The following is a 13,434-nucleotide window of genomic DNA, read 5'->3' on the forward strand; positions in this document are numbered from 1 at the left end:
TGGAACAGGGCCTCCTCCCCCAGCCCTTATCTTCCTCCTTCCCCAGGACTGTGCCCGAGGCCCTGTGAGCTTGTTCAAAACAAAGCAGGAAAGCTCTGGGGCTAATTAATTACTAGCTGCTGGTAATGCTGACTGAGCCCCTGGGGACTCCCAAGGCTGGAGCAGAGGAGAAAGTGCAGAGAGATATTGGAAAATTACTCTTTAATTCTTCAGCATTACATCTGACTATATGGCATCTGGTAGATGAAGGACAGGAAGAGGCTGATAACGAGCCGGCCTCCTCAACAGCTCTGCAGGCCTTCTCCTCCCTGGCAGTGGGGGCAGCCGGAGACCTGGAGGGTTGGCTTCCACCCTGGTGAGAGTTCAGTGTCTGGTTGGATGCGAGTTCTTGGGCCAGCACTGCTTATGCCTGGCCCCACAGCCATCAGTACTCCTGCTGGGTGTCGCAGCCGAGGAATTCTATTCGCAGGGCAATGTGGTTGTGCCACTGGCGGGGGTGTATCCTCACGTAGCGGGCAAAGATGGGGGGTTCCAGTGTGTTCATCACTGTGCTGGTGTGGTCTCGGTTTGCCTTGAAAATCTGGAGAGGAGGGAGAAATCAGGGATGCGCTCTTCTCTGCTGGCATATTGAGCACATGACTTGAGCCACCCAGACAAGCACCACTTGGGAATGATTTAGGGAGGAGAAAGCATAGCCCGGCTCACTGCTCTTCCAGAAAATCCTGTGAGCAGATCTGCTGCCAAGGGCTGTGCTTGTTGCCCTGGGGGTGGCCGTGGGCTGCCCCGGGCTGTGGAGCAGTTTTGCCTACCTTCTCCTTGCCGTCCTGCAGGACTGGGCTCCAGTTCACGCCGTTCTGGCTGCTGGAGACAGCAAACTCCTTCACGAATATGGGGCTGAAGATAGCTTTGGCACCTTGGGTTATGATTGCAGTCACTTTCTTGGTTACTTCAAAGTCCACCTGCAACCACTCGCTGGGGCTGTTGCTCTGGGGAAGGACAGACTGCCTTCAACTCTTCAGCAGCAATGAGAAAGACACAATCATTGCAGCTGAATCCGAGGTGGCCCTGCACGTAGTCCTAGGCTTCACCTGCCCTACCACACATCTGGCTGGAGCTGCTGGGTGTTAAATCAGTGCAGCAGCTTTCCTGGCTGCGCGCGGGCAGCTTGCACGGTGTACATGGCTGTACGTGCTCCCAACGCAGCCCTGGCTAGGAGAGGTTGCAAGCACCCAGCCTTCCCTCTGGGATCCCAGCTGCCTGCCTAAGCTGCAGCTGCCTGCCTGGGGATGTCCTGGCACAGGCTACCTTTGGCCTCCACGCGTTGGTCCTCCCCTGCAGGTTCAGGCGGGCGTGGGACGGTGACCAGCTGGAGAAGACGTTGTTGCTGTAGGAGGATGCGGAGATGCGCTGATCAGGGATCCTTTTGTTCTCCATCCCTAGAGGTATGGAGCAGCCTTGAAGAGAGGAGCAATGCTTGTCAGAACAGGGAACGCACCCATCACCGAGGTGTCTTCTGGCTGCTCACTGCCCCGGTTGCCCTCCATGCGCTTTCCCTGGTTGCACGTTCTCCTCTGCGTTGTTGCAGTGTCATAGTCCTTGCACTGCTCAGGACCCCTTTGTGCCAAACTACACCTGCCTTTTCTCCCTGGAGATTTTTATCTGGGAGGAATGTGAAGAATTTGTGCATCTGCCAGAACATAAGGAGAACCTGTCTGCAGGGCAGTGTGACGAATATCTGTTGGGGAGATACCTTGCACACTGTGTGATCAGGTGTGGCTGGCAAGCTTAGAGCATGGGACGACAGCACAGTCACTGCTGCTTGTAGCTGCTGGAGAGTCTGCCCTGCTGGTGTGTGAAGCTAAAGGATCTTAGAGCAGCACTCAATGCCCCAAGTCACCCCGTGGGCCAGAGCAGTCTCCCTTTGGAATGGCAAAACCGGAAGAAAAGCCAATGGTGTCTGTCTCTGCTTGTTCCCTGTGCCCCCAGACTGAGGCAGCAGCTCCCTAGCTATCAGCTTAGCTGCTGCTGGAGGATTCTGGTGGTTCAGGAAAAAGCGGTGGTGAGAGCTGGCCTCATGCCCTCCCTCTGGCATTGCTATCTCTAAGACCATAATGAGATTTTCCAGCTGTGTTCGCCTAACATTGGCAACACCAAATCCAGCCTCCTCCTTTCCCCTCTGCAACTGCCTGGGAAATCCTGAGACACGTGGAGCTGGCACTCAGCACTCCACTGGATCAGGCCCCGGCTTTGGTGCTCTGCTATCTGGAGGTGGGACGTACTGTTGAGATCACAGCCAACGAGCTCCATGCGCAGCGTCGTCCGGATGCTGTAGTGAGTGGGGTTGATGCGGATGTACCGCGCTATGATCGGAGGGTTGAAGCGATTTTCTTTCACTCCCGTTGCATCCACATTTGCAAAGAAGAGCTGCAGGGAGAGGGAGAAAAAAGTTTGTTATACCAATGGAGGGAGCTTGTGTCTGGCACTTGTGTATCTTATCACCATCCTTACAAGAGGGGGAATGATTTAGACTGTGATTCAGAGCAAAGAAGTGTGAATAGGCCAAATCAGGGTGAATCACTGAGGAATGGGAGAAGGCGGAACTTAGGCTTTGTGCAAACGAACACATATTTATACTTTCATCAACAAGAAGGGAGAAAAAGAAGAAAAAAAATAGTCAGTCCTGGGACTTCTGAACCGGGGAAAAGTTTTAGCCACAGCTGATGTAAAGGATGGAGGCTTTGCTGCATACTTGTCTTCTGCTGGAATGAGACGCCTGTGTGTACTCTCTCCCAAATCATCTACATCTGTGTGATGTTTTCAGAAAGCCAAATTTGCTTTGGAGTCAAAAACGACATTCAGGCAAAATCTTACGCCAAGCTTTAACTAACGTGCAACATAATGTTAAGTGATGGATCTCACAGTGACCTGGGATTGTGGGAAAAAAAACCCCCTCAATCCATTTCAAATGAGACAGATGGACACAGACAGAGAGTCCTTTGCAGATGGGTGGTCATCCTGGCAGTGAATTCTCACTGTTCCTGCTCTAATCAAATATCTCAGGGGCTCAGGATGTCTCTGCCTTGAGTACAGAGCTTCCTAGCTTTTATCACCCCAAGAGACCCGTTTTGGGGAAGACACTCTCCTCAAGACCTGTTTGCCTTACCATCTGGCTGCTGGTGGTATTCCCTTTGTACTTCCTCCACCTTTGCCCATCAAGGCTGTAGAAAACAACGAACTGGGAGATGTAAAGGCTGGAGAACTTTTGTCGGGCCCCTTGGGTTTTTATGCCGTGAACAATCATGACATGCAAAAGATCCACCTGTGAACGAAAGTCAGGGATTCGTTTCTGATGGAAAACCGAAGCCATGTTCAGGCAACGCACTGTAAAACCCGTGGAACTCGCTTCCTCACGGCATAACTGAGCACGGATCATGAAACTAGTTAAAACAGTTGTTCATAAGGGCACAAGTCAGCCAACAGCTGGGAGAAGGCAGGGAAGAGCTGTGTGGCGAGGTGAGCAGTTCTCACTTGGTCTTCGGGGGATTTTTGCACGATCTGATGCTGCAGCTGGACCATCAAATGATTCCTCTGCTGTGCTGAGGATGGATCTGGGGTCAGGCCAGCAGTAACCACGGCCAGACCGAGTGCCATTAGGATCTCAGAGCTCCCTTCCCAGAGAAGAAGCAGGGGAAATAGCAGGACATGGCTGGGGAGACACATGAAGGTCCTTCTGCAGGCCCTTGCAATGCCCCCAATCCCTCCAGCCACAGGGCCTCTCTTACAACAGGGCCTCTCTTACCTGGATCCAGGCATTGCTGCGGTCGGTGCTCCAAGCATTGATGGAGCCAGTGTTATCCAGCCTGGCCAGGTAAGGAGCCCACTGCCCTGTGAGGAGAGAGCACAAATATGAGGGGGCTGCTGGCCCCTGGTGCTGCCCAGCCCGAGGCGGCAAGAAATCCATCTGTAGGATGGGGCTTGTGGATCATCCTAGGGCTTAGCAGCCATATACAGGGTGGCAGAACACTGATGTGATGGGATGGACATGAGGGAAGGCACCTCCAGGTCTCATCAGGGACACTGATAGAGGCATAGATGGAGGAGGGACTCTGCCAGAGACCTGGTGTGGCAGAGCTTTGGGCAGGCAAGCAGGTGAGTTAGTTGTGTTGGCTGAAACTGCCCCAACCTCACCTGCCTTCCTTGGGGCAACAACCCCTACTCACCGTACTGCCCCGATGCCGTGATCTGCGAGTCTGCGATGTGGCCCGAAGCCAGGCCAAGGGCGTTTTGGCAGTCTGCAGCCAAACAGAGAGAAGGAGGGTAAAAACCAGGGAGAGTTGGTTAGACAGCAAGGCTTCTGAAGGAAAAGCCTAGGCTGGGTAGCAGCCCTCAGGCTCGTAGACGTTGTCTCAAACTTCCAGGAGCCCCAGGCTTTTTTGTTTCCTACTAAACAGTGGGTTTCACATGTCTCCACATCCATCCCCACGTTTTAGGGGTGCAGGAAGTTCTTGCTCCTAACCCTGATGTCAGCAGCAAAGAGTTCCTAGCGCCAGGCACAGCAGCCTCTTGCCAAACTCCTGTCCCTGATTCCCCAACCTCTCATTCCCATGTCTCGATCTCCCAGCAATGCTGTCAAGCATCTCTTCCTTCTACGCAAAGGCTTCTGGGCCTTTTTGTTGCTAGGCAGCATCCTTTAAAAACAAATATCACGTTGCTAAAAGTCTGCCTGACATCCGCATGTCTCTGTTTCTCTTACGGTCTGCTGAGCACGGGGCTGTTTTTCTCTAATAATAACCGTTATTATTAGCGACTTCTCACATCTTGGCATCTCCGCTGCATGGCAAATGCTTCTGGGGAAGATAGGAATTTGAAATCTTAAGGAGATTTTTAATGTACGGAAACATTTTCTGGCTAACATTTAATGCTCCTTTAGGAAGAGGAAAGAAACTGCCACTGGGTGATAAAATACTACTCTCACAAACCACTTCCCTTGGTGCTTACTTATGGTGAGGTAGAAATGTGCTCTTCTGGGGTGAATGGAGCCCAAGCTTTCCTGTAGATTTCGCAGTTGCTCTTGGGGCTGTTTCTATCAGAGCAACCTGTATTGAGGCGGTGCCTCTCGATGCCATCGCTCCATGCCTCAGTTTACCTCCTGACATGTGGTTAGGCAGCTGGGCACTGTACCTTCCCAACAGTGCAGGCAGGCAACAGCATGTGCATGCAGTTGCTGGGGTAAGTGCATTTTACTGGAGGTGCAGGGACCCTCAATTTTGGAAAATAAGAGCTGCAGGAGCAAATATTTGCAGGCAAATGAAGTTGGTCTCCCAGCCTCCACCTCAACCGCGTCCCTGACTCTCTGCCCTCTACTGGGCTGCGTAGGGTGGCAAGGGCTGAAATCGTGACTTTCTTTCAGAGAGAAAACCCGAAAGACCCCACTTGGGCCACCCCAGGGGAAATGCTGAAAGACCTGGAGGAAGAGAGCTCAAAAACTGCAGGCTATGGCCATGGCGGCAAGCGGGCCAGAGTACAAAGAGGATCACTCACTCAGGTTGTACACGAGGAAGAGAGCACTCATCCCAGCTTGCTGGTGCTCTCCCACTTTGCACTCAACCTGCCAAATCCCGGCGTGCGAGGGCCACATCTCCACCGTCCTGAAGACACCTGGCCAGGAATGGAGAGAGGAGCAGAGGAGAGTTACCGGCTGTGACGGGATGCCACAGTGCCAAGCACAGAGCCAGACTCTTCCAGATCTATTCCCCCTCCTTGCTATCCCCCCGCAGGCTTGGCATTTCCTAACAGGCATGGACACGAAACCTTGGCAGCCGGGGTGCGCACAGCGCTCGCACTGCATCTCACCGGGATAAAGGTTGTAGACTCCCATGCGATACTCCTGGCTAGTCCTGATGCTGAACAGCTGACCGTGAAAGTGGATGGAGTGAATATCTTCAGTGCTTCCCATGTTCAGGAGGTGCCATCGGATTCGTTGCTGCTGAGCCATCACCAGCCCGGGCAGCGTGTCACTCACATACCCATTGATGGCTGGGGAAGGCAGCAGTCAGGAACAGCTCAAGGCTTCAGGGTTTTTCCATCCCAATATAGATTGCGGGATGGAAAGGGCAAGGGTAAGGGTCCTCACCATGGAAGGTATGGTTTCTCTTGAAGTCCGGGTTCTCCTGCTGGATGCGGCAGGGAGGGCGACAGTTCCTCGCCATGTTCTCCAGGAAGTACCAGCTTTTGGTCTCATCAAAGATGGTGAAGAGGAGGGAGAACTCCTGCACAGCTAGCTGACGCCTGAAAACGAAGCTCAGCACCCCGTGGCGGCAGATGATCAGTGGCCCAATGAGGCCAGAGTGCAGGTCCTTCTCCTGCCGGGGAGCCAGGAAACAAAGGTTTGCCTCAGAGGAGGAGGCAGTGCCAGTGCCTGCAGGCGACACTGCAGCGAGGAAAGCGTGTAATTTCTCAGATGTATTAGACACCTGAGAATCCACACAGCAACAGATAGGGAAAGCCTTATCCTCACAGCCAGGACCCAGCAATGCTGCCCGTCTCTTCTTCCAGGGTTTGCCCATGGAGCAGAGTCCCACCTACCAGATCCACATTGGAGAAGTAAGCCCAGGCCTTGCAGTCAAACTCCTGCGTGGTGGGTGCCATCTGGGGCAGGACTTTCCAGGAGTACTTCCGGACCTTGCCGGGCTGCACCGCCTCTCCACCCTCTGTTGCGCCCTCTGTCTCCTCGTAGCCTTGCAGGGTGGAGTGGAAGGAGAAGGGCCGCGACGCCAGGTTCTTGAATGTAACCTGCACCATAAGGAAGGCAAAGCAAAAGGAGTGTAGGAAGGGTCTCGGTGCAGCGCTGAGAGTGCCCTGGACCCTGGGGTGGGACGGAGGCAGCTATGTCCCTGGTGCCCAGACCTCCAGTTGGACCCATGCAGTGGCCAACCCCTAGTGGTGAACCACAAGCTGTGGCTGTGCAGTGTGGTCTCCAGGGGAAAATGCATCCCAGTCATGTCAGCAGGACATGCTCAGTGGGAGCAAGGTCAGCTACACTACTGTATCTGGAGCACAAAGGTGCTGAATCCATCCTGGTGAAGATCTGAGTGAAAACGGGTCAACTTCTCCAGTCATACAAGTCCTGAGCCTGATGTACAGCCTTAGGTGGGTGCTAAAAGACCTGTGGTGGTGAGGAAACCCCAAGCTTGCCCTCACATAGAGCCCCCAAAGAAGGTGTACTGAACCCTCCTTAGTTCACTACCCTTTTTACAGTCCCTTCACTCAAAAGGCTCCCCATGCTGCCCAGGTACTGCTCGGGCTGTGCGGTTACAGGGGACGGGTCTGTCTCAGGCCCAGGGCTTTGAACACTCTGATGTTCCTCCTGTCCCATTCCTCCAGCCACTGAGGTCCCTCTGAATGGTAGATCTGCATCCCAACCAGCTGCCATCCAGGTACCACACAGGGTGCCAACAGGGCAGGTCCTGCCCCCAAGCCCTGAGGACGTATCCACAGGCATTGCAGAACCTTTGGGCCCACCTCAGCCCTCCCTCTGGCTGAGCACAGCCAGCAACAGGGGGATTTCAAGTTTTAGAAGAAATGGGAACTTTCAATTCACCATGATGACATCTTCAACTTCAGCCCTGATGTATGGCCCAAGGATTCCCAGGTGCTCGTCCAGCTCTCCCCGTATCAGTGGCTGTGTGAAGGAATCATCCATGTACTCTCGGAAAACCACCTTGCGGTACTGCCGGAAAGGCTTCCTCCTGCCACTCCAGGTGTCCCTGCTGGGGTGAGGGCAGTTAAGCAAGTCAAGTGATACCATCCCATAGAGAGAGCAGCCATGGCAGGGGTGATGCAAAGCCTAGAGCATCCGTGACCCGCGTGCAAGGAAGCTCAAGGTTGCTGGAGTTACAAAACTCCCCAGGTAGAGGGGAGGTGCTGGGATCATCCTTCCCCTGAGCTGCTTGGCTTGGTTGTATGCTCACAGACCTGTGAACCTGCCTCCCAGGATGCGCCATCTCACACGGTCACGCAGTGGAGGAGAAATACGTGAGGGAGAGTCACACTTACGTGGCTTTTAGGAAGTGCTGGGGTCTCTGGTTCCCGTATTCCCACATCACCTCCACCGCTGCAATGAAGTATTGCCGTATCTCCCCCTGGAAGGAGCGCGGGTCATGCTCCTCTTCCCCATAGATGTCGAAATCCTCCATGGTCTGCTCTGTGTCACCATACTCGTCGTAGTCTGTCTTGTCAGCCTTTGGTCTCGAGGAGCTGTAATGGGTCTCGTTGTTCAGAGCTGGTCTCTCCCTATGTCCTGGGACGTGGCTCCTTTTCCCAGACGTGCTGTTGCTTTCTCCAGCCTCCTTGGGCTCTTCTAGAGCCTGGCCCTCTCTCCTCCCCGTTTCTCTGAGGACATCTTTACCCCTGAGCAGCTGCCCTCCATCTGGACTGGCTTGAACGTATTTGGCTGTTTTTCTGGTAGTGCTGTGGTTGTGAGCGGGGCTGCTTAGAGACAGAGAATAGTTCTCTTTGGAGACTGGTTTCATGGTGATTTTTTCTGGGTTTTGCCCAGATATGCCCTCAGGCACATAGGCCTCTGTGGCATTGGCCTCGAGCTGCTGAGGCTGAGGACTGAACTGACCCAGCTGATCCACAGAGTTTGTCTCCTCCTCCATCTGGCTTCTCCTCTGTGCTTGCTCACTCCCCGGAGCCCCCCAGACAGCCCCTCTGCCAGGCTGCAGCTCGGCCAAAGGTGGGCTCTGCAAGCCCGTGGCACGTCCCACTGTCCCTGGGGAGACTGGATCCCAGTTTGAGGCCAGGTCTGCAGCCATTTCTGAGCTGCTCGCTGCCATCACTGCCTCAGTCCCCAGTGCTCCCCATGTGGGGAAGGAGCGTTTTCTGCGCGACACACCCTCAGTGCTGCTCCAGACACCCTCACCAGTGCTCAGCTGCCCCTCAGGACGCATCTCCTCAGCACTATCTCCAAGCAGAGCCTGGGGAGCATCCCTGCCTGGGTGCAGTCTCCTCTCAACCGTGTTTAATTTTTCTTCCAGGCTTTGCTGGGCCACCGTCACCTCAGGCAACGTGTCGCTTGATATCTGGGACCTCTTTTTGAAGCGAACGCTGCAAAAAAGGGGATGAGGTCCACACACATTTGGAGTTTTCTTATGTACTGCTGCCTCAGGGGTCTGGCTGGACAGATCCTGCTCTGCTCTGTTACCCTCAGAGAGGGGCTCCCTGCTGCCAGGCTGACTGGTGCTGGGAAGACTTGGACCATGCATCAAGCCTCTGTTCTCCAGTGACCTGGCTTGTCGAGGCCTCCAGTCAGGGCCATGCACAGTTGAAGCTGGGGCTGCATGTCTCAGAAACTGCTCAGGGATGTTTAAGAAAGCATTTCGGAACTGCCTTGTGTCATTTGCCACAACATTCGATTCAGGAAAGGCAAGATTGTCCATCTCTGGCAATTCCTTAGTGGCTGTAGCATCCTGAAACACTGCTTCCAAGATTAATTCATCCTTCTCTTCCATCATTATATAGCTGGAAGGCTCAAGGTCATTGGTGTTTGCAAAGGTGGTTTCTAGAAGCCTCGTGCCTTGGGCAAGTTCACCGTCTTCTTGTTCTGTGCCCCTTTTTGTAGGCAAGGAGTTATTCTCATCTGTGAGGTTTTGTTCTTGTACAGGTTTGCTGGTTCCCAGGTCTGAGAAAGAAATATTTTTGCCTTCGAAAGATTCATAAAAGTCTTGCAAAACCATTTTGTGAGGTCTTTTTTCCAGCTTAGCATCTAGCTCATCTGAGGAATAATTGCTTTCTCTGGTGTGACTGTGAAACACAGCATGAGAAGTCCCGTTCTCTTCTGTCTCGTCTGAAGATGCAGAAGGATTGTCCAGTGTGGAGGAAGAGTTACGATCAGTACTTAAAGCTGGTTCTGTATTGATTGCCTCCTTTGACTTGTATAGATTTAAAGATATTTTATCAGCCTCTCTTAGCAACTTGTCCTCAGCACCCTGTGAAGACGTGTCATGAAGTCCAAGACTGTGCTCCAGGTTATTCTGGTGAAATGAGCTCCTGTTCTCTTGGAGAGGAGCTATGCTGGCAGCGTAAGCAATTGAGTCCCACAAGCTTATTGCATGAGCAGTTGTCTTTTGAGGCTCTGCTTCCAGGATGTCTAATGTTCCACCAGACTGCACCATTGTCCTTTTTACTGTCTCCTGCACCTCTGATATTGTAGTCACATTCTTTCCTGCCAGAGCATCTTCTGGAGCTGGTGTGGCTTGGTGCAGCCGTTGCTGACCTCCTTCTGAGCTCACTGTACCATAGACTCTTCCATTAACATTTGCCAATTGTTCTCCATGTGGGAGGGCTCCAAACCCTTCATCCTGACTGATGATTTTTGACAATTCTTCTTCATCTTCCAGGAAGGATTCATAGGACACCGACTCATAGTTTGCCTCCGGCAGAGAAGACACAGAATTATCAGGTGGGTATGGGATTGTTCCTAAAAGTGTTGATAGGTCATTGGAAGTGGGATCAGAAATCCTGCCGTTGCTCAGGACCCCAGGCCTGGGTTCTGTCAAGCACAGCCTTGGCTTTTCTGTCTCGTTTCTGGAAGAGGTGATGTTGTTCAGTTGCTCATTGATACATGGCCTATGCCATCTCTTTCTTTTCGAGAAGCCCCTGGGTTGGAAGTCAAAGTACTCCTCCTCCTCGAAATCCATGTAATCTTCCCCATCGGGGTATTGCTCATGTTGGCACTGCAAGACTGTGAACTTGGCGTGCATCCCTCGGTCTCTGAAATCCGGATTCAGGCACCCCAGTGTCCAGATGCCTGTCTCAAGAGAGGACAAGAGGACATCATCAGCCCACCACAATGAGAAAGCAGAATTGCTGCCATCCCCATGCTGCTCCCTCGCTAGTGCAACCATTATTCTCGGGCAACCTCTGTTTCATGGTGGTTTATGTTTTCCTAATCTCTCGATTATTTCACAGCTGGACTCACAAGACATCAGAGTTGCTCACAACATCAGAGCCAGTCCAGACAAGCACCAGAAGTAGGACCAGTGTTTCCTGCCAGAGCTCAGCGAGCTACACATACCTGTGAGGCCCCAACGGTAGGTTAGTAAGAACAGCTGATATGCTGAGAACCCACAGAGCCTCTAGGATTATTGCCAGCAGCAGAGTAAGCGCCATGATCCACCCCCAAAGATGTGCTGGTGCTGTCAAATACACCTCTTTCCCAGACACGTCGTCACATCTCTCCCACTCAAGGGGGAAGAAGTAAAAAGGCCGCCTCTTGCTCACATCCCCGGCCCATTCATTTGCTCCTTACAGCAAGGACCTCTTTTCCGGGTGCCACAAGTGGGTGAGGAGATGTGTAATAACCAGGCTCTGACGCTGGAGAGAGCTGCTGACCGAGCTGCTTGCCTGCTTCAGATTAGCAGGCAAAACAAAAATCAGAGCTCAAGCGGATGCAGCGTTTGGCTGGGTTTGAGAAAGCTTCCTGGGATATCAAGAAACCCCGTCAGTGTGGCTCAGCGTGCAGCGCTCAGGACCATCCTATCAGTGTTGCAACTGCGTGGTAAATTCTGTATTTCCTCTGTAGTGAGGAAATGGTTAATGGCTTTTGTGAACGCTAAGGAAAAAAATGCAAGTGGGGAGAAATAAAATGGAACTCTGAAGCAAATCCTTCCTAGGACTTTTCCGTGGCTGCAAGTTCTGTCCTTGCAAAGGTGTAGAGATAAACGGGATGCTGCGACCAGTGGCTGAACTTGCATCAGGGACAGCACTGCCTCTCCCCTTGACCTCTGATCGTGGAGCCAAGGGTGCAGATGCAAGTTCCATGAGGCTCAAGTTACTGCAGCCAGCTTACTGGCTTGGCAGCATGTGTGACCTTAATGCACCCATTAATGAATTAAAATACAGTAGTTTAATATCTTTGATTTAAACTTTGGAAGGATTTAATCATTGCCTCTCACTTTGCTGTTCTAGCAGGTTGTGCATCCCTTTGCATCCCTGAGGCTGCTGAAATGCAATCAGGTACCAGAGAACTGGCTGGAGGTGCTCCCTTATCTCTGTCGTGATGCCAAGCCCATGGTTTATAGAACAGCCCGTGTTACTAACCTGGTGTTTCCAAACTCATGAAGACCGTTTCTCCAGAAAATGGGAAAAGGGTAAGCACGTCCTCAAAGACCATGTTGCGCTTGAACGTATTTCCAGAGAAGAAGATGGAGAGGAAATCTGTTTGGGCCCCAACACTCAGGACATACCAGTACACAACTTCATTCAGGCAGAGTTTTGGTTGGAGGTTGTCAAACACAAAGCCGTTAATAGCTGGAAGAGAGCAGAAATGAAACATTTCATCAGGACCTGATTCCCCCATGGCTGCCGAGCTGCTGCATGTTTCCAGCTTGTTCCTTGGGGCAGAGATGAGCCTGTGTCTGCTGAGGCTTTGCAGGGAGCCCCTGACGAGTACTCACTGTGCATCACATTGGAGGCATAAAACTGAGGGTCTTGGGTATCCACATGGGCTGCGTCAGTGCAGAAACGTCTGATGTTCTCCTCCAGGTACCAGCTACGGTTCTCATCGAAGACTGAAAACAGCACCAACCTTGTATTGTCTGACATTATCTGGAAGGTGGAGAGGGAAGCGGTTATTCCTGGTCTGATCAGAGCGCTCCCAGGGCCCAGTGTAGCTGCCAGGTCTTTGTCTGGGTGCATGGGGAACAGTTTTCACAGGAGTTAGGGTCCAGCTTTGGAGAAAATGGAGCATGCGAGGAAGGATGGGGAAAGCACAGACGTTGGAACAGATGGTGGGGTTGAAGAGAACAGGACAGACAGATTTGATTTTACCCAAATATTTCACCCACCCCAGTTATTCCAACCTTTTAGCTTGGCAGTTGAAGCAACAAAGAAAGGACCCACCTGATTTCCCCTCTGATCCATGGACTTCTTAAAGCAGATCAGGAGGGGCCCAATCAGGCCTGAGGCCATGTCTCGGACTGGGTCGATGGAGCTGTAGTAGAAACGGGTGAGGCAGCGAGGATCCGCCTGCGTTGGCCCATCCTCGGCGGTGACCCTCCAGCTGTAGGTGAATGACTGGCCAGGTAGGATAGGAATGTCCTTCACGTTCTTATCTGGCAACACACAGCCCAAGGGCAGATCAGCTAGGTCTGGGCTGCTTCTACAAGGGCTGAATGCACTTTTTAAAAGAGCTCAGAAAGGAGGTTTCCTGACCACAAAGTTTACATAGAAAACTACCTGGACCCACACCCACCCTGGGATGGCACACTGGAACGGCAGTGGCCAGGTGATGTCGGAAATTCTCATGGCCCACCTTACCTTGAGAGGGCTTCAGGGCATGGAATGATCTTACACTGGTGAGGCCGTGAGGGTAGATGTTGTATGGTCGGCTTGCAAGGTTCCTGAACACGATCTGAAATTAGGACAGTCAGC

At 52.5% G+C, this 13,434-nt stretch overlaps 1 protein-coding gene across 1 annotated transcript in view; it reads right to left on the reverse strand.

Moving 5' to 3' along the window:
- Positions 1-424: 424 nt before the first annotated feature.
- The window catches only part of LOC104273827 (coagulation factor VIII-like), a gene marked incomplete at its 5' end in the record, with an annotated part of 22,432 nt that continues 9,422 nt past the window's right edge, over positions 425-13,434 (reverse strand). Inside the window, 18 exons of the mRNA XM_009869276.1 lie at positions 425-580; positions 810-986; positions 1,306-1,454; positions 2,280-2,424; positions 3,164-3,319; positions 3,800-3,885; positions 4,221-4,292; positions 5,542-5,658; positions 5,854-6,036; positions 6,134-6,362; positions 6,586-6,792; positions 7,601-7,766; positions 8,056-8,904; positions 9,184-10,810; positions 12,103-12,312; positions 12,459-12,609; positions 12,904-13,115; positions 13,321-13,414. Of these exons, the coding sequence (XP_009867578.1) occupies positions 425-580; positions 810-986; positions 1,306-1,454; positions 2,280-2,424; positions 3,164-3,319; positions 3,800-3,885; positions 4,221-4,292; positions 5,542-5,658; positions 5,854-6,036; positions 6,134-6,362; positions 6,586-6,792; positions 7,601-7,766; positions 8,056-8,904; positions 9,184-10,810; positions 12,103-12,312; positions 12,459-12,609; positions 12,904-13,115; positions 13,321-13,414 (4,986 nt within the window). The remainder of the gene's footprint in view (positions 581-809; positions 987-1,305; positions 1,455-2,279; positions 2,425-3,163; positions 3,320-3,799; positions 3,886-4,220; positions 4,293-5,541; positions 5,659-5,853; positions 6,037-6,133; positions 6,363-6,585; positions 6,793-7,600; positions 7,767-8,055; positions 8,905-9,183; positions 10,811-12,102; positions 12,313-12,458; positions 12,610-12,903; positions 13,116-13,320; positions 13,415-13,434) is intronic.

This window comes from Apaloderma vittatum, unplaced genomic scaffold (genome assembly GCF_000703405.1).
Source record: "Apaloderma vittatum isolate BGI_N311 unplaced genomic scaffold, ASM70340v1 scaffold6370, whole genome shotgun sequence".
NCBI lineage: Eukaryota > Metazoa > Chordata > Aves > Trogoniformes > Trogonidae > Apaloderma > Apaloderma vittatum.